This window comes from Theobroma cacao, chromosome 9, assembly GCF_000208745.1.
Source record: "Theobroma cacao cultivar B97-61/B2 chromosome 9, Criollo_cocoa_genome_V2, whole genome shotgun sequence".
Taxonomy (NCBI): Eukaryota; Viridiplantae; Streptophyta; class Magnoliopsida; order Malvales; family Malvaceae; genus Theobroma; species Theobroma cacao.
Window position 1 is genome coordinate 23,886,381 of NC_030858.1, and position 22,442 is coordinate 23,908,822.

Sequence of the window (22,442 nt, forward strand, 5' to 3'; positions counted from 1 at the left end):
AAAAAATGTTTCTCTTGTTGCTCTGTTTTCATTGCAGCGAAATTCATGCTCGCTGCAGCGAGAAACTCTTGGGTTTGGAGGGGTTTTAAATAGGAATGAACTAAATTGTATTGTTTTGAAACAAGTGCATCATGATTTTAAATTCTCCCTAATTGTTGCTTGTTCCCTTCCTTGTTCACTCACTGGGTTTATACTCACCATTTTCAAATTCATGTTTTCAGATCACGAGGCAGCCGATAATTAGGACGAGGTGTCCTTCTAGACCTGTGTCCATCTTTTGGTAGGTGTCTCGGCATTCGGTAGCTGTATATTCATTCGAGTCCCTCCGCTGGAAGTCGAGTATTATTTTGTTATGTATAAATGAACTTAATGTAAATTTTAAATGAGTAATGCCAGTACGAGTTGGCAATGTATATCACTATTTTGATTCAAAGTTATGAAATATGACTTAGTGATAATAGATGGAATTATAAGTAAGATAAATAATAGGCTTGCTTGGGTTTAGTGGATTACGTCCATTGGACCCATGCGCGGGTCATGGCCCAAAATCTAGGTCGTGACAAAGGCACTAATGATTTGGACAATATACGAGTGTCAATGGAGGGCCCAAGTCCAATGCCATGATATGTTATATGTGGTAACGGAGTGTGGATGAAGTGCTCCAATCCATGGTATTAGTGTCAATGGGAGGACACTTGTGTGATGTTGTCTTGAGACACGGTTATACAATATGTGTGTGACAATATTTGTGATGAAATGAATACTATTATGTGATTGCTTGATAACGTACAAATTATGTATGTATGTGATACGCGGTAGATCCTAGCATAGGATCCTATATGAATCAAGTATAAGTATGGAAATACCCCTAGCTCGGGTTTAAAAGCAAGGTATCAAAACCCTCACAAGGGATCTAATACTCCAGGTAAAAGTGTGATATCTTCGTTTTCATAACAATATTTTTTTTTCATTTTTACAAACGGTAAATCTTACTTTCATAAATGAGTTTATAAAACATGTTATGATTAAAGAAAGTTCTTTGTTTTACAATAAATCTCATTTTCAAGTATTTGAATGAGAAAGTTATGATTATGCAAAAATGCATGTTTATCATAAATTTATGATATATGCAAAAACTTACTTATTTAGCTTGTCCCTTTTCCGATATCCACTTATAAAGTCTTTGTGACTCATATGCTAGTTTCTCTTATTTTGTTTTACAAATTAGTATCTCGCTTGGCTTGGCACCTTGTGGAGGAGTCACTTAACTCATATTTAGTAGGTGTGATAGTGCCTTCCTTCCAAACCTCTAATGTCATTACACTTTGCAGTATGTCAAGTCGAGTGTTTTGCATTATTTATACTAATGTTGATATTGGGAATTATAAATAAATATTGAGATACTCATGTTTACTTTATGATCGTGGATTATTGTGTTGAGTCTCGAAATGGTGCATACGAATGATGATACCTATGGTGAAAGGAGCACATATGACAATAACACGAGATGTGTGTTGGACTACAAAATTTATGTGTTATACAAATGTTAATATTTTAATGAAAGCAATCCCACAGTTTATGTAGAGAAGTTCCATAATTGTGTGATGGTGCTCATTGTTTGTGAATATATTATAATGTATGGATGTTCTATGAGTGTAGAGGATGACAAGCTCGCAAATGTTGATTTAAAGGCTTACTTGGACCTAATAGGTCATACCCACATAGATCCATACGTTGATCATGTTGTGAAAATGGAATGTGACAAATACTATTCATAACTCTTAACATCAAATGTTGATAAAATTTTACAAAATACACACCAACCAAACAATTAAAAAAATTATAATATTACCACAATAAAATCTTCGCCCATAAAAAATCTTGCTGCATAGTAAGGGCGTCCTTTAATTTGATTTGATTTTAATCAAATTGATCAAATAAATCATCAAGACGGGGAAGCTACTGTTGTCCATTGAGAAACATGAAAAAGAAGGTGCTTTGTGGTTTTCATCATAGAGCTTGAAGGTCATCTAGACAACAATTTACTTTCTCAAACGAAGGGAAGATTACTTTTCCATTCCTTCGACGAGAAGGAGACCCCATGGCAAAGTTACTGTTCTTAAAATGCATCATGTTAAATATAAATATTTCTTCTATCACTTTTTAAATTCTCAAATTTGTGAATTACATTTCACATTTAAGATATGTAATTATCATGAAAAAAATATAAACAATTAAAAATTTTAAAATATTTATTGACTTTAAAAAAGAACTTCATCAAGTAATCCTTATAAAGTTATTGGCTTCAACTTTTGGTAGAAAGCAAAAAGAAAATGAAGTAATTGACTCAAAAGACTTGGGCTTGAAACAACTTCCCCCGTAAGGGACCACTGTTGAAAAGGGGAGAAAAGAAGGGCATCCGTTGAGAATAGTCCCATCCCATTTATTTACAGCGAAGTAAATTCAGTGGCGTAACTTACCCATTTTAGATGCGTTTAAGACCGCTCGTTTCCTTTAGCCGCAAAATTTATACGGACCCCTCACTCTCTCTTTCTCTCTCTCTTTTTTTTTTTTAATTTTTAAAAATATAATAAAAATATTCCAAATTACACATTTGAATTAATTTGATAAAAAATATATAAGAAAAGAGAGAGAAGAAGAGGGAAATCGGCTAAGGGAGAGAGGAAACTTTTTTGATAAGTCAAGAAAAAAGAGAGTATAAATATAAAGTGTTTGGTTTCAGAGAGAGAAAGAAAGATTATTTTTTTTTTTTGTTTTTAAAATTGTTCATCGCCTTTTTCTTCTCAGCGTGTGTCTGCATAATTAGGGTTTGTTTTCGTTTTGGATCTTCATTCTTTGGACATCGAATTTCAGGGTTTTCTCATTCTCAGGTTTCCATCGCTTTCTCCTCTCTGCGTCCATCTGTCTATGTAATTAGATTAATTCATTTATGCATTTGAATCTCTTATTTACGAGTTTTTTTTGTAGCCTTAGCAGATCAGTTTTGTTTCTTTTTTCCTTCTCTCCGTTACTTTTTTGGGGATTTTGGTTCTCTGTCTTCTTGCTGTTTTGCATTTGGGTTTTCTTTTTTTGATTACGCGACAGGAAGAAAATTATGCCAATCAATTTTGGAATAATTCGATATTTGTTTTCCTATTCTTTTTTTGTGGGTTTTATATTCCTTTTCTTTGGGCTACCGAATAGAGCCAGCTGATTGTTTACATTGACATGTTGCATTTGGGTTACTGATGATGTAAGATTTGATAGCATCATTTGTTTTGATGGATTTATTTTATTCCTTTCTATGGTTTGATCAGGTTGGACAAATTTCATATTGGAAATAATTTTGTTAATTTTGAGGGGCTTTGAAGTGAATTCTTGGATTTTGACTAAAAGGGGTGCTGTTAAAAATTTTGGAAACTTGGTGGTTGTGAATTGTGATGACTACACGAACATCATGGGCAGATTTGGCTGCGAATTCTGCAGCCGAGAATGTAGGTGTTGGTTCTTCCTCTGCTAGCAATGGAGCTGTTGGTACCACCTCAGCTGCTGGCCGACCTGTTTATGTTCCTCCACATCTCCGTAATAGGCCATCTTCTTCAGACCCGCCTGCTCCTACTTCCACTGGTGCTGCATCAAGTAATGACCGACCTGGATATGGCGGATCCCGTTGGGCTGCTCCTAGGACTGATTATTACAACCGATCAGGGTACAGTGGTGGTGGTGGTGGTGGTGGTGGTCGACCTGGTGGATGGGGTGGCAGAAGTGGTGGTTGGGATCGTGGGAGAGACAGGGAAGTTAATCCATTTGGAAATGATGATGATACAGAGCAGGTGTTTAGTGAGCAAGAGAATACTGGGATTAACTTTGATGCTTATGAAGACATTCCTGTTGAGACTAGTGGTGATAACGTGCCACCACCTGTCAATACTTTTGCAGAGATTGACTTGGGTGAAGCACTTAACCTAAACATTCGTAGGTGCAAGTATGTGAAGCCGACACCTGTTCAAAGGCATGCCATCCCCATTTCACTTGCTGGGCGGGATTTGATGGCATGTGCACAGACTGGTTCTGGAAAGACAGCTGCCTTTTGTTTTCCAATTATCAGTGGAATTATGAGAGGCCAGGTTCCACAAAGACCCTTACGTGGGGCGCGTACTGTATACCCACTAGCTCTTATTCTCTCTCCTACCAGGGAGCTCTCAATGCAAGTGGGTGTTATAATTTTGTCAATTTAATTAATTTGTGATACCATGGAATTTACATTTTGTGATTATTATTGCAGATACATGAGGAAGCCAAGAAGTTCTCTTATCAAACAGGTGTTAAGGTGGTTGTTGCTTATGGGGGTGCCCCTATTAACCAACAGGTGCTTTTTCTTTCCTTTCCTCTTTGCTTTCGTTTTATCCCTTATTATTCTAGTTTTACTATAATTAGCATCACCTAATATAGTTGTGCAATAAGTTTGATGTATTTTCTGTATCAACTCTCTACTTCTATTTAAGAAAAAATTTGCACTCTAGGTGGTGCTGGCTAAAGTGGAACTATCCTCACTTCTCTTGAACATATTTCTTAAATTTACAAGTTCTGTACACTTTTCTCTGATGTGTCTTGTTGCTATGCAATATACTTGCACATTTCTTCTGTTGCTAGCACAAAAATTTGAAATTCTGGTTTTGATTTTGAGCTCTACTACATTTGCAAGTATATTTGTTTTACCATAAGTTGATGATGTTCTATTTGGCCAGCTGAGGGAGCTGGAGAGAGGTGTTGATATTCTCGTGGCAACTCCTGGAAGATTGGTAGACTTGCTAGAGAGGGCTAGAGTTTCTCTACAGATGATCAGGTACTTAGCCCTTGATGAAGCAGACAGAATGCTGGACATGGGTTTTGAGCCTCAAATAAGAAAAATTGTGGAACAAATGGACATGCCCCCTCCTGGTGTTAGACAAACAATGCTATTCAGTGCCACCTTTCCAAAAGAGATACAGGTTGCTCCTGTCTTTTGTAATGAATCCTTTAATATTTGCCTGCTAGTGTGTTTAAATTTTTATTTAAGTTCTTATGAATATTTAATGCTTTACTAATGAGTGAGGCAATATACACCCACGCAGAAGCACCTGCATATATAATAGAATCTCTTATTTTCTTACCTCTTTACATTATGAAGTTATTTATTAGATTCATACATTGCATGCATTATTCTTTGTTATTCTGGCATGTATTATGTTGGAATATTGTTTTTTTTATTGGCTACAAGAGTTAGAGCATTACGGCTCTAACTTAAGTTCTTTAGCCAAACCCCAGTCCATTCTTGCCACTTTAACTACGCCCAAGTTGCTACTATCTTGGAATATCATCTAGAGTGGATGTATCATGTGTTTTGGTAATTATTTACCCTTTCATTTTTGTTGCATGCAGAGACTGGCCTGTGATTTTCTTGCAAATTATGTTTTCTTGGCGGTGGGACGAGTTGGATCAAGTACTGATTTGATTGTCCAGAGAGTAGAATTTGTTCATGAGTCAGACAAAAGAAGTCACCTTATGGATCTTCTTCATGCGCAGAGGGCAAATGGTGTCCAGGGAAAGGTACTAATTAATGGAGATTCCTATATGACTCAGATTTAGTTCTATATGTAAATCATTTGTCTACTTTATGGTTTTGTGAATGAGACTGTATCTTCCTATTTTGAGATAATTTTGTAATTTAATCTTGCAGCAAGCTCTTACATTAGTTTTTGTTGAGACAAAAAAGGGAGCTGATTCACTGGAACATTGGTTGTGCATGAATGGTTTTCCTGCAACTACCATTCATGGTGATAGATCCCAGCAGGTATTTTTTTTTGCTTTTAGTAATTTTTATGCACTTATGTTGAGTTTAATTGTTAGACTCTATAGAAGTGTATTTAAACCCTAGAATATTTTTGTTGGGGCTTATTTGTTTGCTACTAAAGCTTTATATTTATGGTTATGGGAAGTTGCTGCAGATATGGCAGGGTATTTAGTGCTGCACAGTTGGATGGTTTTAATAATAATTAAGTGGCTAAACTTAAATAAAACTGAGACCCCCTGCAGCCTAGGAAGTAAACGGTTTCTGGAAATTTATGAATTGGAAATTTGCATTCTCTGGACTTAAAAGGAAAAAAAATGGCCTACCAAGAAAAAAAAGGGATGTCTATGCTAAACCATTGCCTTTTACATTGTTGTAGACATTTTTTGTGTTAATAATTGTTTAAAAGCTTGAGCTTGCTTATTTTTACCTTCACTTGTGGGTTTTGCCTACCATGGTTCTTTGCCTAGTTTAGAAACTTGGAGTTGAATATGTTTTCTGACATAAGGAATGTATGCATTATCAATTATTTTGGGGACAGTAAGGTGCTGCACCCCTCTTTGAATTTCCCTCAAATGCCTTTCATAGGAGAAATGATTGATATTTTTTTGCAAATAAGCATCCCTAAAGGTATCCACCTTGATCCCTGTAGGTATTTGTATCTGAGAAGTCTTTGGGTTTGTCATGCCTATGTGCATAGCTGAGGTGTGGTAGTATTGTCAATAGATTTCTTTAATTATTCGGTTAGTGTGGAGTATTGATAATTGCAAATTCCTCACGGTTTTCTTTCGGATAATGCCCAATGATTCTCTTGGGACAAATTTAAACAGTTAGTGGAAGTACCTCCATGTGGACAGTGACCTGAGTATTCATGCATGTAAATGATAGGTAGCGCATTTGTGTTACTTTTAATTCTAACCAAGCCAATATATTTAGAGTACACACTCAATGGTATCTGGTTTTGATGTCTATGAGTTGGAATGCCTCATTGACGAGGAAATCCTTATTAAATTTATCTGTAATCCAATGAAGCAGATAATTTCGTGATCTGACAAACTTTTATGATGCTAATAGTAATTGCCAAGATACTTCACAAGCTTCTGAAGGGTGGACCGTTAGAATATTTGCCTAGATGTTTAATTTGCTTCTATAGCTGCAATGCCTTAAAATCCCTATTAGAGTGCCTTTTTTTTTTTCTGCCTTTTTTTAAAGTAATTTAAGTTTCCATTTTTGGGAAATTTTTGTCAGTGAGTTACTTCTTAATTATGTTGTTTCCTGTTCTTGGAAAAACACATTCTTTTGGTTTTCTGTTGCCGTATATGTTAATTTGTGTTAATCTGGTTTATTTAATGGGGGATAGTTATACCATTTATAAGAAGTGAGAGAAGTTTGGATGAGAGGAATGGAACAATTTGCTAAACTGTAAGCTACTGGTTTGGAATTGGAGCATAATTCTCGGTGAATCCATCCTAGTTGTTTTTGGTGTTTTTTCCTTTTACTCTCCTGGCTGGAGTAGGTCATTGTAATCTCCCTTTCAGATTTCCTGTTCTTCTTTCTTTTGTATTTGGTCCTTGATGATCCATTAGTTTACTAGTGATCAATATTCTTTTTTTTTTTTTTGTGCAATTTCTAACCTATGCCGATTCCACACTTGATATTTGTTCTATAGGGAGCTTATGCAGAACTTTTGGTGACCCCAGACTTATCTCTCATCTCTGTTAATTGATGTTAATCATTAACATGTCTGTTAATGGGTGATGCATTTATATGCATATGAGTGTGGATATTGACTATGCATATGCCTGCAGTTGGATTTCTACATGAAAGAATATATCTAATAAATAAGTGGGCCTATATTCCAAATTATTTATATTCTAGGTCTTCAGATCTCTAAGAATATTAGTACTTGAAAATAAAAACAATGGATCAGTCGGTCCTTTTTGGCAGTGCCTTTGTTTTTGGTTGTAAATAGTCTTGGCTTACATCAGTCACACTGTGTACTTAAGGCTTGACATTCATCCTCCTCTCTGTTTCACCTCATACATATTTTGAGCAATTTTTTCTCTAATTTTCATGTATAGAATGCTTCCAATGCTTGTAAAGTGAATGATTTTAGCTGTTTGGCCTTACAATTCTTTATCTGTTGTTAAGATACATATTTATTCCGTATATTGCAGGAAAGAGAACAAGCATTACGGTCATTTAAAAGTGGTGCTACCCCAATCTTGGTAGCAACTGATGTGGCAGCCCGTGGTCTTGATATTCCTCATGTTGCACATGTGGTGAACTTTGACCTTCCAAATGATATTGATGACTACGTTCATCGAATTGGACGGACAGGGCGTGCAGGCAAAACTGGTTTAGCCACAGCCTTCTTCAATGATAACAATGCTTCTTTGGCAAGGCCATTAGCAGATCTAATGCAAGAAGCAAATCAAGAGGTGCCTGCTTGGCTGACCCGATATGCTGCTCGTTCGTTTGGGGGGCGGAACCGACGTCCTGGGGGAGGCCGCTTTGGTGGGCGTGACTTTCGAAGGGACTCATCTTTCAACAGGGGTAATTTAGACTACTATGGTGGGGGCAACAGTGCTGGTGGGTATGCTGCTTCTGGCGGGTATGGTGGTGGCAGCGGCTACGGTCCAGGTGTTACCAGTGCATGGGATTGAATACTCACATTTTTTAAGTACTTTTGAGTGTCTAATAGTATTAGAGCTTCCCCTTTCTTTCATAGGAACTACTTTTTTTTTGGTCTACATTATCATTTGCTAGCAATCTTAGTGATTGTCATTTTATACTTTAGTAGGAGGTTATTATCACTATTACAAGGGAGGGGGATGTAAGTTTGGTGTCGATGTGGAAGGAGTAGAAGCTGCGTGTATCATGTTAGTAGGTGTTGGTGAAGGAATTCTAACCAAATAGGGATTACTTCTTACTCCTCTTTTGCTGTCATATTTTGATCATTTTCTGTTAATTTTGTTGGGTAATGGGTTGCAGAATATGTAGTGGGAGAGAGAGGGTTTCATTTTGGCAACATCCTTTTCGATCTCATAGACATGTTCTTTCCAACCCTCTTGTTTGTGGGGATGAATTGTTGAGAGGCTGTCTTTACCGTTTACAAATGAATATTCCCTTTTGAAAGGAGTTTGAATGAACGACTTATGTAATATTTTGGTGGTAACTGGAATAAGTAGCAAGCTTTGTTGGAAATGGACGATTCTTTTGCAGAAGGCAATATTAGTTGGTAATGTGGGAATCATTCCTCATCATTTGTTGGATTCCTGCTGGTTTAAATCTTATTTTTGTATCAACCCTTGCTCTAATGGTATCATTTCATTCCATAAATCTGTCCCGAAAGTGAAACTCTGGGTCTGTAATATTAGACTTTGCAGTTGATCACAATGCCCGTTACCTCTAATGACATCAAATCCAATGATGGCCACAGCTTATTCTAATGATTATGAAGAGAATAGGGTCCAGCGTTGATTATGATGGGAAGAGAAACATATTGCAATCGAGGAAATGGAAAAGAATAGGTGCCGAGCTATACGACCTTCTGTAGGAGAATTTGGTAATGGTTCAGTTGACTTGCATGCATCACCTAATAAGACAAAGTTATGAACCAAAGGACGCCAAAGTGAAGGACAGGAAGAATCGAAGCAGAGCTTGAACAAATGGGTTTTGTAGAAGAATGACAAGTGTAGATTTGTTGGCTAATCTGTTTGACAATTGCAGAAGAGCCAAAAGGGCAAGTACATTCATCATCTCATCACAATCCCCGGCCCCAATGCTGTTTGAACTCTTCTTTCTTTGTTAGTTAAACATCTAAAATGCCCTTCTCATAGACATTAATTATGATAAATATTACAATAAATAGTTGATTTATTTGTAGATTTGAAGGGATGGCGGCAGGGGCAGGCCTCGACAATAACTTCTTATCTCGTTATTCCAAAGGTAAGAAAAAAAGGGAAAAAAATTCTCTATTTTTACTTATATATTTTTGGTATACTCATTATATGATGAGGTAGTTTTTTCTTATTTTATAAAAAAGATGTTTAGCCATTAACAAGGAGGGAACTAAAGGGGGATGTGGGTTCAATATCTTCTCCCAAACTTCTTAAAAGTTTTTTATGGCTCTATTTTAGTTTGATTTAAAGATTATAATCAGTGAAATCAAAATTTCTATTTTGATATTTATTTTTTGGTTGAGTTGAAAGGGTTAAAAGTGATAAAAAAAATTAATATTAAGTATATTAAATTTTATTATTATTTTTTTATTTCACTTGATCACGTGTAGAATTAATTTGCTCTTTTAGGTATTTTTACAATGTGTTGGTGATTAATATTTACCTTTTTATTTTATTAAAGTTGTCTTTATTTGGATATACCTTCTATTATTTTGAAACTTATTATTTTTTTAGTCATTTGGAGTATTTTGGATAAACCATTAAAAGTTTTGAATCATTTAAAATTGAAATTTTTAATAAGTTAATTTTTTTCAATTTGTTTAACAATCCATTTTACCAAAAAAAAAACAAAAACAAAACATCTAGTTAGTATATAGTTTTCCATGTAGAAGGAATCGTGAAAACAAAAGAAGAGGCCTCACATCACATGAGCCATAGATTTATGATTGGTAACAAGGATTAAACTAAAGTATAGATCTAGGTTGTTCTAACCTCCAACTAGGGAATATTTGTCCTAACCTCATTCATCATTTCCTCTTAATATTGCTCATATCTAGGTTGCTGTTCAATATCTGTCGTACAACATTTCATTAGATTAATTTTCAGCTCTACCCTCATCCGGTGAGATACAAGACACATCACTCCTCTGCTCAAAATAGCATGAAATAAAGTAAAAAAAGTTGAAATGAAAAAGCTTTTAAGGGTAATTATGAGTTTCTTAATACTCATAATCCTTCCAATTATTTTACCTTTTCCACTTCAAGATAAAACTTCAAACAAATTTAATTCCAAGATCTCAAGAAACAAGGCCAAAAGTTGTTAAAATATGTTATCCATTCCCAAAGCTTAATTATGTTGCTATCAATCCATTGTATTTTTTTTTTTTGAAGATTAAGATGGATTTATTTAAGGAGGAAAAATCTTTAAAAATTACAAAAGAAAGGCAAAACTCAACTGCAGGGGAGCAATCGAGTTACTACTTAGCATGGCTTACAAAAAAGTAGCCAATAGCAGAACCTAAGAAGAAACTAGGATTCACAGCAACCTATAGCCTCAAAATCTATACAATTGTAAGTTACCAAGTGACACTATAATCATGCACTAGGCTATTCACACGATCATTTCACATCAAGAAAAGTAAGAAAGACAAACAAAACTTGCAAGCCTGTTTCAAAGAATGGGATAGGATGAAATCCACCAAATCTGCCCAAGTTCCAGAATTGACATAAACTCCTATGATAAGCAAAAGGGAGAAAACAAGCTATTAAAGGAACATTCGCACCAGGTCACTCAATCTATCAACTCCCTGTTTAGCGAGGTTATTTGCCATCTCATTACTTGACCTTGGAGTATATTGAATCTACCATCCTGCCACTCTGCCTTTGAGTGCAATGATTTGAAATATCAAATGTCGCAGTTTTCCAAGGGGCGGCCTTTGGTTTGTTGATCCAGGTGATGGTGTTTCTAGAGTCGTTCTTAATGATAGGGTTCATTGAATTTGTTCGTAAGGAAGCTGCAAAGATGGTCGCGGCCTACCTTATTGCCAAAACTTCTGCAAGATTAGCATCCCCTCACCCAGCTTTCTTGGAAAACATCAATTTAACCTCCCCCTATCATTACGAAACACCCTTCCGATCCCAAGGTTTCTTGGGCAGCCTTTGGCAGCCCCATCCGTGTTGAATTTGAGCCAACCTTTTGGTGGTCTTTCCCAAGTGATAACCTTCTTGATGGGTTTAGGCGTAGAAAACTCATGTGCCAAGAAGGGGGAATGCATAATGTCCATGATGGACTCGTTATCATTAGGCCATTTGGACTTGACCCACCATATGATTCTCATTTTAATAATATTGAAAACCTACTCTGCACCCCACAATTTCCTTTCAAAGACCATTTCATTTTGAAAGAACCCAATGGACCAAGCAATGGTGAAGAAGGACATTCTCTAGACTTTCTTTCTTAAAATTTCAATGGTAAAGGAATTCCAAGCCAAAAAAAAGTAGCTGCATCCCCTGGCATGCAACCAATGAATACCCACTCTTCGCACCATTTACTCCAAATCCTCCAAGAGTCAATACAAATGAAGAAAAGGTGGTTAACTGATTCCATTCCTTTGTTGCAAAGCACACAAGCAACCGCCTCTCTGAACATGAGATTTCTTTTCATAAGCTCCTCTTTATCCGCAACTTAACCTTTAATGACTTGCCACACAAAAATCTCAATATTTGGAGGAGCCAAGCCTGCCCACACGTTCTTCCATAGGTCCACATTCCCCTCATTATTACCAAAAGTTGTCTTGCAAAAAGAATTAGAGGAGTATTGTCCACTAGGTGAATGTTTTCAAATTAGCTTGTCGTCAATGTCCTGAATAAGAACCGCGTTCCTTAATGAAGCTTGAAAATGGTTCCAAGCCTCAATTTCCCAATCAAGGACTCGTTTCCTAAGCTCCACTTCCCATTGCCATTTGCCATTAACCCATGAACCAAATTTTCTAACTTTGCCTGATTTGTTAGTAGCTAAGGCATAGATGCGAGGATAGACTGCTCTAATGATAATGCCGTCAACCCATTCATCCTCCCAAAAATAAATAATATTACCATTCCCAATCATGTAACAAATACCTGCGGCAAAAGAGAAGAAGAGCTCCCCGAAGGGGTTAATGGACTGATGATGTTACGCCAAATGGTAAATGATCGTCTACCTCCCGAGTCACTTGGTAAGAAACCCAAGGAATCCCCTCAATTTTTAACGGTGATATTGAATTCCATAGACTCTCTCTTTCCTCACTATACCTCAAAATCCATTTATTTAATAGAGCTCGATTTTTCAGCCGAAGATCAATCAAACCAAGACCCCCACGATCTCTAGGATTACAAACTAACTCTCAATCCACCTAATGTAGTCGTTTCCTTTCAACCGTGTCATCCTAAAGGAATCGTCTCTAAATCCTATCTAATTCCTCCTTAACCCCTTTAGGCATCTTGAGTAACAAAATGAAGTACACAAGAAGGCAAGCGAAGACGGATCTAATAAGAGTGACCCCCCTTTAATCGATAAGAGATTTGAACTTGTCAATCATCGGGTGCCATAAGGTTTTAGAGTGGTGCTTCGCTCCAAGTGGGAGGCCAAGATAAATTGAGGGGAAAGAGCCAACTAAACATGGAATTCTAGTAGCCCAAGTCTCCACAAGGTCCCCTACTTTGATGCCATATAAACTACTCTTACAGAAGTTGATTTTAAGACTGAAGATCACTTGGAAGCATCGTAAGACCTTTTTAATATTCAAAACACTCTCTAAGTTTGGCTTGCTGAAAATCATGGTGACATCTGTACATTGAAGGTGAGGTATGACAAGTCCACTATTTCCCACCTCCTCGCCTTTACATAGCCCTTCGAAAATTGCTTTAAGTATTAGTGCACTGAAGTCTTCAACAACTAAATTGAAAAGGAAAGGGGAAAGAGGGCATCTTTGTCGCAACCCATGTCTCAACTTGATTTGTCTAGTAGGAGATCCATTGACAAGAACATAAACGACAACCGAGGAGATACATGACATGATCCATTTCCTCCACCTTTCAGGAAACCTCATTTCTCGAATCACAAATTCAAGAAAGCTCCAATCCACATTGTCAAAGGCCTTCTCAAAAATCGATTTTGAAGAACACCCCATCCATTACTCCTTTGCAAACTATCCACAATTTCAATGGCGATGAGTGCACAATAGATGATCTGTCTACCTTTAGTGAAGGCAAATTGATTAGGACCCACCACCTCATCGATCACCCTTTTGAGCCGATTGGCTAAAACCCTTGCCACTACCTTATACACATTGCCAATAAAGTTAATAGGTTTATATTCGTTAAAGGCAGTGGGGTTATTAGTTTTAAGAATTAAGGTAATGAAAGAGGAGTTAATCCTCTCATTAAAAACATCAGAATCAAAGAACTTAGCCATAAAATCCATAACCTCCCCCTTGCCTCAGACTGCCTTCTTCTCTTGCATTTTTTCGCCTAACTTGCAAAATTCCTCCACAAAAGCCTCTTTGCTATCAACAAACATTAACCCCAGTTTGTCAGCTACGACAAATGTTGCTTTTAAGTCATGCCTTGAAGAGTCATAATCAGATCCCAGAGCCTCGCCATTTTCCCTCAACGTCGTCTTTAAGTTTGCTATCATCTTGTTATCTCGACTCTTCCCCACTACTCTAGTTTTTCTGGTACGTTTAATGCCTCTAATTTTTTATAATGTCTCCCCGTAATTAGAGGCTACTCCAATAGACACATTAATAAGGTCTTTTTCTTCCGCCATTCCCCTATTTTTACCTAGCAGAGAAATAATGTCTATTGGAACTTGCGTACTACTCTAGATACAGTTGACTATATCACCCTCACTAACACTACTCGAAAGACATTCACCTTGCATGGCCTCATTGCCCACATTTGGTGACCACTAGTCTCAACATCATCAAAATGCGTCACATTGTTGGTGCCACCACCCTCCAATGTACTAGGTGGCAACCCATCAATCCCAACTTTGTTCTTATCAGTACTACCTTTGGCACCTTCTACTAACTTTGTTAGTTTCATTTGTTTGTGCCTCAGTTTTTGACTTTTCTAGTAGAGCCCCCATCTATCAATCGATTTGCTAGCAAGCTTTATTCCCACATTTCTAGCTTTGTTGGCAGTTGCTTTTCTCAATTTCTTAGATTTTCCTTTTTTCCCTTTTTTGGCTGTCCATGCTGCCAAAGGTAAATCACCCATCGAATCCTCCAAGACTTCTTGTAGCTCATCAACACTCTTGTCTGAATGTAAGTTCCAATCATCCATCGTTCCCTTGCAACAAATAAGTGAAGACCTTTTTTCAAAAAACCTAGTTGTGCATTCGAGTGGATCTATGGAGGAATGGCCTATTTCCTTACCATTTTGTCTTATAAGTTGTATTGAACTTGGCTCTTTCTTATTGATCGGCTCGTTCCACTTTGTGATTACACCTATCCACTCGATTTCCCAACACATTTTCATTTTGTCCATATGCCATGTGGCATGTGGGATCTCATCCTTGTTTCTTGGGCCCTTGACGCCATGCATTTCCAAATCAATAGATCTTTTTGCCTTAAGGCCCACCTCTCCAACCTCAATCTTAGGAGTCAACAGCTTTTTACTTGTTCTGTGATTCAACTTCTAATTTTCCATATCAAGCTCTCTTGTATAGTTGCTTGCCTTGGTCATAAACCGAGAGTTGTTTTCATTTTGACTAACAGGTTCAGGCTCTTTCATTTGAAATTTGTTACCATGTGTTAGATTGTGCATAATGTCCAAGGAGGTTTTATCTTGTGTTCCCTCCTTTTCTCCTATGTCGAAAATCTCCCTCGATTGGGAGTGATTCCCGTTTGAAACAGTTGGATTTGCAAGTGCATCAGATTCCACCATTGCTTGGACCAAATACACGATATTATTAACATACTGCTTTGTAGTTAAGGGAAAGGTGGACTTATCTTGCACTTCCACCATTAACAAGGCACCGTCAAATTGTTTTCTCAGTTTCATTGACTCGTTCATTTGGACAAATCTCCCCCACTTATTGCTTAGCATAATGAACAGATCATCGTGCCATAAATACCAAGGGACGTTTTTGACCTTGACCCAAATGGCCAAATTAATGCTCTTTCTCTCCTCTTTAAATGGCTTTAAGTTCTTGAACCATGGTGCAAAGGCCTCCCAATACTGCTCAATTAATATCTCCATCAACTCTCTGCTATTAAAGGTGGCAACCACACTGTGGTTCTTCCATTATCTCAACACAACTTCAATCCCTACCTTTCCTAGAGCGCTTTGAATCTTTTGCAATGACTAGTCAGATTTTAGCGTACCTACCGCATTGTGATGCACCTATTTCATGTCTTCCTTCCTAGTGTCAATGTTAAACTAGATTTCTGGGCATTGAGTCTCCACTAGCAGCTTTCCATTTTCAACAGGTATCGATTTGATCTGTGGGGTGCATATATTGATCTGTGTATTTAATTACACCATGTACTACATTATTGTTATTTCCATTTGAGGTCCAATATCATTAATTTTTTTAATGACTTTTGCATTTCCAATTGAATGTGCCCAAAATCAAACCAAATGCTTTAATGGATTTAATTTTTATGAAAAAGTCTTGAGACTTTTACATTTCAAATTCAAATGTTATTATATGTATATGTGAATGTGAATGTGTTTTGGTTTTATATAATTTTGTCGAATCATGTATTAATTTATTGATTGATTTATTTTATTAACTTGTGATATGTGATGTGATGATTAACTATAATTAAAATTCATACTTGTGTGCATGTAACTTGTAAATGAAAAAATCATTACATTTGACGTTACTCATACACCATCAGCATAATCATTTGGAACTTCAACTAAATAGCACAATAATCTTCAATTAAATAGAGAAATATTGAAAAAGGACAATAGTATGATTATCTGACTACATAAGAAAACTAAATATTAATAATAAATTAATAGCATAATCTTTTTAAAAGTTTTTAAATTATTTTAAAAAATTTAAACAAATTCTTTTTTTTTAATTGCATCTCATCAAGTCTTTGTATTTTACGTCACTATTCATTATAACATGTAAACATATCACTTCAGTATTAATAGTTTCACTAATAACAGTTTGTCTATCTGTAGCAATAAAAATTTATTTGATTTAAAATAAAAAAATAAAGATTTTATTAATCAATAATAAAAAATATTTAATAAAAAAAAGAGTTTATTTAATTTTTTAAAAATATTTTAAAAATTTATTTTAAACATTATGTCTAATTTAATTATTCGAATGACATTTGTGAGTAAAAGAGCTGTCCAATTCTTATAAAATAGCATTCACATTCAAGAATGTTGATTTACGATTTGGGATGAAAAAGAAGTGGTATACTACTATTTATGATGCAATAACTAATATGTGTGATGAAAATGAAGAAAAACAAAAATGCCGAAAGAAATCTAAAAGAAGAAGTATTTAATTCAGCCACATGATGAGCATTTCTCTCTCTTGCACCATTTAAAGTGGGGTTTGACCCAACAATGGTAAACAATTCAGGAGTCCCCCTCCCCCTCATCAAAATTTCTTTGTCTTCTAATAAGACTTTAACATTAGAATTCACTCAAAATTAATGCTACTAATTAAAAAAACTCTAACATTAAAGTAAGAATTAAATTCTTAAGTAAGAAAACAAAATTTAAAGAAGTTGGTGAAACCCATGGGTCCAGCTGTGTGCTTGCTCTTCAGTTAGACTTAAGAGAGAGGGAAAGAGAGAGAGAGAGAGAGAGGGAAAAAAAAAATCGGAAGACTCATGTTTTATTTTGTTTGTTGGTGTTTGATTAGAAGAAAAAGAATGAAATGAAATGAAAAGAAAAAAAGAAGGGAAAAAGTTGGTTTTCTTTTATGTTGTATACTGGTAAAAGACGTATAAATTACTAAAATTTTTAAGTTTGGAGGATCAGATTCTGAGTACTGAATCTCTGAATTGGGGTCTCGATCTGAGTCTCTTAAAAGAAAACAGAAAAAGGGTTTATATTATAGTAGATTTTGATTCTGTCTATGAATCTTTGGTTTTAAAGAATGGAGCAATCTGTTTCTCAACAGTCATCTAATACTCCCAGAGGGTTTCGAGTTCAAGCTCCATTGGTAAGCTCTAACATCTTTCCTTCTTTCTTTTTTGTCTTTGTCAAATTCATGAAGTTTTAGTGATACCCGGTTGGTGAATTTATTGGTAACGTGTTTTAGACATGGTTTTTTTCTTGGGATTTAGTTTTCAAGAAAATTCGAGGATACCCGGATGGCGAATTGTGCTTAATTGGGCCTTTGACAGGTTTTAGTGTGCATTATAATGGGTTTGTTTTTCTTGAAGGCCTTCTGTCTCCGAAATAGCCGTCTGAAATGCCTAGTTGTTCTGTGTATTGGGGTGTGGGAATTTGGCTCTCTTAATCGAGTTGTTCTTTCTTTGGCAAGCTTCTATTGATTCCAAGATCAAACTCTTCTATTAGTCTAGCATTCTTTTGGGGGTAATTTGGGATTTGATGAACATATAAATAGGGACCATTTTCCTTTTTACTTCCTCTGTAGCTTGCAACTTTGCCTTTTCAGTTCTCAATTTGATTCTCTGTATTTTAATTCTGCTTTTTAAACTCCTGCAACTTAGGTGTTTTCTTTACCCTTTATTCTAAGTTTTGGAGTCTTTTTCTCTTCAATTTTAATGAATTTATTTAATTTTTTTTTGCTTGGGTGCATATAAAGTTTGGTCTTTAGACTATGCTGACTTTGGTTTTAGCTTTATTGGTTCATATACTTTTCTTCTTTTAATTGATAATTTGAGAGTGATTAGTTTGTAATTTCAAATTTTCTCTAGTTACAAGTGTTGTTTTACTTAATTGAACATTGATATAGTTTGTTGTTTGTTAAATGATAAAATAAAGCATTAAGAAAAGAAGGTGCTCTGCTGTTTGTTGCCTGGCTTATTTGTATACTCTTCCTCAAGTTAGCTGCTGATTTAGCTACAAACATCATATAGGAAGCACTCTGGGAGTAAAATCCTGAATGCACCAAGCTGAATGGGGGAGTGCAACTTTATGATTGCCCGAGGGAGGGGATTAGGCCTAGGCAAAGCCTGGAGATACCCTTTCATGTAGGAAGAACCATGGAGCAGCCTTTGTTGGTTCCTCATAGTGTTAAATAGATGGACATACATGCATATATAGATTGTGGCTTTGTACGTGATATATGGTTTGGGTGTTTGTGACAGATCCTATGAATGAACTGGTGTGTCAAAATAAATTTCGTCGAGTAGAATGGACAAAAAAATAAGACTAAAAGAGTTGTTGGGTCTAAATCTATTGGCTTACACTCTTATGTTCAATATTTATCCAATATGATTTAGAGTTTATTTGACCTGCTGCTTCTGTGTCTGGAATCCTGAGACTCTAGCAGTTCAGCAATCATAATATAAATCCCTTAGACGGTGTGACTCACATGCAAAGTCCTGCCTCATTTGCTTGTGAAGGGTCATGTCGGGCATTTGTATGTATTAGTTGGCCATTCTCTATCATTTCTCAACCTTTTAGATTTGGTGGTTCTCTCAAATACCAGAAACTGTGAAGCTTGAATTTGTAACTTGAAGGCTGATAAATTGTTTTATACTAGTGTACTTCATCATGTGTAAATTCATTGGGCTTGGTATGTGGTCCAAGAATTGGCCCTCAATTTGCCTAGCACCAGAACTTGATTTTAAGGTTTAGGTGAATTGGAGAGCTTACTGTTTAAGCAGGTCAATTAAACTTTAATACCATATTGGATGACTACTGGATCTAATGGTATTCTTTGGTTACCTTATAACTTTTATTCAGGCTCTTTGTTCTTTGATATCATATCTTACAGAGTAACTTTTATTTTCTTCTTCCCCCTTTGCCTGAATTTTTATGTCTTGTTTTCTCAGTTCAGAACTGTTCCTTAATAGAAAGGAGGAGAAGGAATGGAAGGGTTGCTTCCCTTCTGTGTATAGTGCTTAATACTTTACATGATAGACTTGAAAGAAACTTGGGAATATTAGAGCTTCATAATTTTTTCTGAAAAATCTGAGATGCGAAGTTTCTAGGTGTAGATGATATAATGTGGTTATTAACTAAATCTGATGATGCCTACACTGGTTTGAAAATGGGTGAAGTTCATGCCCTCCAGTCTCCATACAGCCCAAGAAATTGCAAAAAATAAAAAGAAAAAAACTTCCTGTGGGACTCATATCTTAGCTCCAGTCTTTGAAACTTTAGTTAGAACTGTCATGTCACAAATCTGTAACATGCCATATTAAATCAAGAAGCTTTTCATACTTAACAAAAGTAAACAAGGTAGGAGTTGCTCTACACCCTCACTTCTGATTTTTCCCAAGAAAATTTGAAAGCTTTTCCTTGGTTGTCATCTAGAAATGATAACAGTGGATTGATGTTGCTGCCTTTGCTGATATTGTTTGTAAGCATATAAACTGTGAGTGAGGTACAAATTTTTGCAAAAGGCACCATGAATGATCAATGATGCATCTAATATGAGCAGTTCTTTTCTCTGTTCTACATCTTTATTGTATTCTGATGTCCATCTTTTTTTGTCTTCCTTCCTAACTGGAAATTTTTGCAGGTTGATTCTGTATCTTGCTATTGTAAAGTGGATTCTGGATTAAAGACAGTTGCTGAAGCAAGGAAATTTGTCCCAGGATCAAAGCTTTGTATCCAGCCTGATATCAATCCCAATGCACACAAGAGTAAAAACTCTCGAAGAGAGAGGACTCGAGTTCAGCCACCTCTCCTCCCTGGCCTTCCTGATGATCTTGCCATTGCTTGTCTTATTCGAGTTCCTCGTGCAGAACATCGTAAACTCCGTCTTGTTTGTAAGAGATGGTGTCGCCTTTTGGCTGGGAACTTTTTTTATTCTCTCAGAAAAAGTCTTGGAATGGCAGAAGAGTGGGTTTATGTCTTCAAGCGAGACCGTGATGGAAAGATCTCATGGAATGCGTTTGACCCTATCCATCAGCTCTGGCAGCCACTTCCTCCAGTTCCAAGGGAGTATTCTGAGGCCCTTGGTTTTGGTTGTGCTGTTCTAAGTGGTTGCCACCTGTACTTGTTTGGAGGAAAGGATCCGTTAAGGGGGTCAATGAGACGTGTTATTTTCTACAGTGCCCGGACAAACAAGTGGCACAGGGCACCAGATATGCTTCGAAAACGTCATTTCTTTGGTTCCTGTGTAATAAATAACTGCCTTTATGTGGCTGGCGGGGAATGTGAGGGAATTCAAAGGACTTTACGATCTGCTGAAGTTTATGATCCAAACAGGAACCGGTGGAGTTTTATTCAAGATATGAGCACTGCTATGGTACCTTTCATTGGGGTTGTTTATGATGGAAAGTGGTTTCTAAAAGGGCTGGGATCCCACCGTGAGGTTATGAGTGAAGCATATGATCCTGAAACTAATTCCTGGACTTCAGTCAGTGATGGGATGGTTTCTGGTTGGCGCAACCCTAGTATCTCTTTAAATGGACGGCTCTATGCCCTGGATTGCCGTGATGGATGCAAGCTTAGGGTGTATGATGGAGCCACAGATTCATGGAACAAATTTATTGATAGTAAGCTCCATTTAGGGAGTTCTCGAGCCTTGGAGGCTGCTGCTCTTGTTCCTCTGAATGGCAAGCTTTGTATCATTCGCAATAACATGAGCATAAGTCTGGTTGATGTTTCCAGTCCGGATAAACAGGTTGAGAGCAATCCTCATCTTTGGGAAAACATTGCTGGCAAAGGTCATTTCAGGACTCTTTTTACAAATATATGGTCAAGTATAGCAGGCCGAAGTGGCTTGAGAAGTCATATTGTTCATTGTCAGGTGCTTCAAGCATGAGAGCCAGAATCAAATTTGGTTACTCGTGCATAGAAATTCATGCATTTGTTTAGAATTGTCATGCCATGGTATTCAGATTTCAAATGTTTATTCATTCACCAACATTGTGGGGTTCAGCACCTCCTGAATGGAAAAGCTGAATAGACACTGTTACCTTTCCTGATGTTTATACTTGCTATGGAGATTGATATCAACAGTGACCCACCAGGGGAGGGGATTATCCTTATTAAGAGTGTTCTGCTTGTGGTTGACTTGAAGAAGTGAAACGATGAAGACGACCAAGGGTGCTTTTGAGTCATTGAAGAAGAACAGCCTGGATGTTATCCCATGGTGCATTTGCAGGTGAGGTGGTTCACTGTTGATCTCGGCAATAGAATTATGAGGTTATTTTTTACATATATGAAGAGAGCAGATACTTGTAAATCTTGTCATTTGGGCTTAGGATTCTGTCTTTTTGTGAGATCTTATCTTTGTAGTATGTAATCTTTGAGATGCTTTGTGATGTACATGGTTTATCTGAGATGAGTTAATATACAGTTGGATCCTATATCTTGATGGCTGTGAGTTATATGTTGATTCCCATGATAATTTGAAGATGGTTGTGCTAATTAGCAGCATGGAGATATTGGTATTCCTCATAGAACTTGAAAGAAAACTGTGAACCATGGATGTCAATTAAAGGGGGAAGGAAGAATTCATCTCATCGCAGTATCATTCAAAAAAAAAGAAAGTCACTTATTTCTCTGCTTGTAATCAAGTTGTTAACTGATAATCAAAACAAAAGATTACTTGTAAGTGGTCAATACATCCCCTATTTCACGGACAGCATAGGCGCCTCACGCTTTCATCTCCTGATAATATTTGATGGGCTCATCCCGCTGATAGGTAAGCTGTTTGCGGAAGTTGCTGATGAAAGCATCTGCCAGTTTGTTTATGTCGCCCTGTTGACGCTCAGTCGGTTTCCTTGGCATCATTCCTTCTCTCTTTGCCTCACTCTCCTT

General features: G+C 36.6%; 2 protein-coding genes across 2 annotated transcripts; both read left to right on the top strand.

Annotated features, from left to right (window-relative positions):
• Positions 2,638–9,039, top strand: LOC18589619 (DEAD-box ATP-dependent RNA helicase 37). Its single transcript, XM_007014666.2, has 7 exons — positions 2,638–2,891; positions 3,318–4,211; positions 4,286–4,369; positions 4,749–4,991; positions 5,422–5,589; positions 5,720–5,833; positions 8,008–9,039. Exons 2-7 carry the CDS (start codon positions 3,441–3,443, stop codon positions 8,494–8,496), a joined length of 1,869 nt encoding a protein of 622 aa, XP_007014728.1. The 5' UTR covers positions 2,638–2,891; positions 3,318–3,440; the 3' UTR covers positions 8,497–9,039.
• Positions 17,361–22,057, top strand: LOC18589617 (F-box/kelch-repeat protein At1g55270). The gene is made up of 2 exons (XM_007014664.2): positions 17,361–17,694; positions 20,191–22,057. Exons 1-2 carry the CDS (start codon positions 17,629–17,631, stop codon positions 21,439–21,441), a joined length of 1,317 nt encoding a protein of 438 aa, XP_007014726.1. The 5' UTR covers positions 17,361–17,628; the 3' UTR covers positions 21,442–22,057.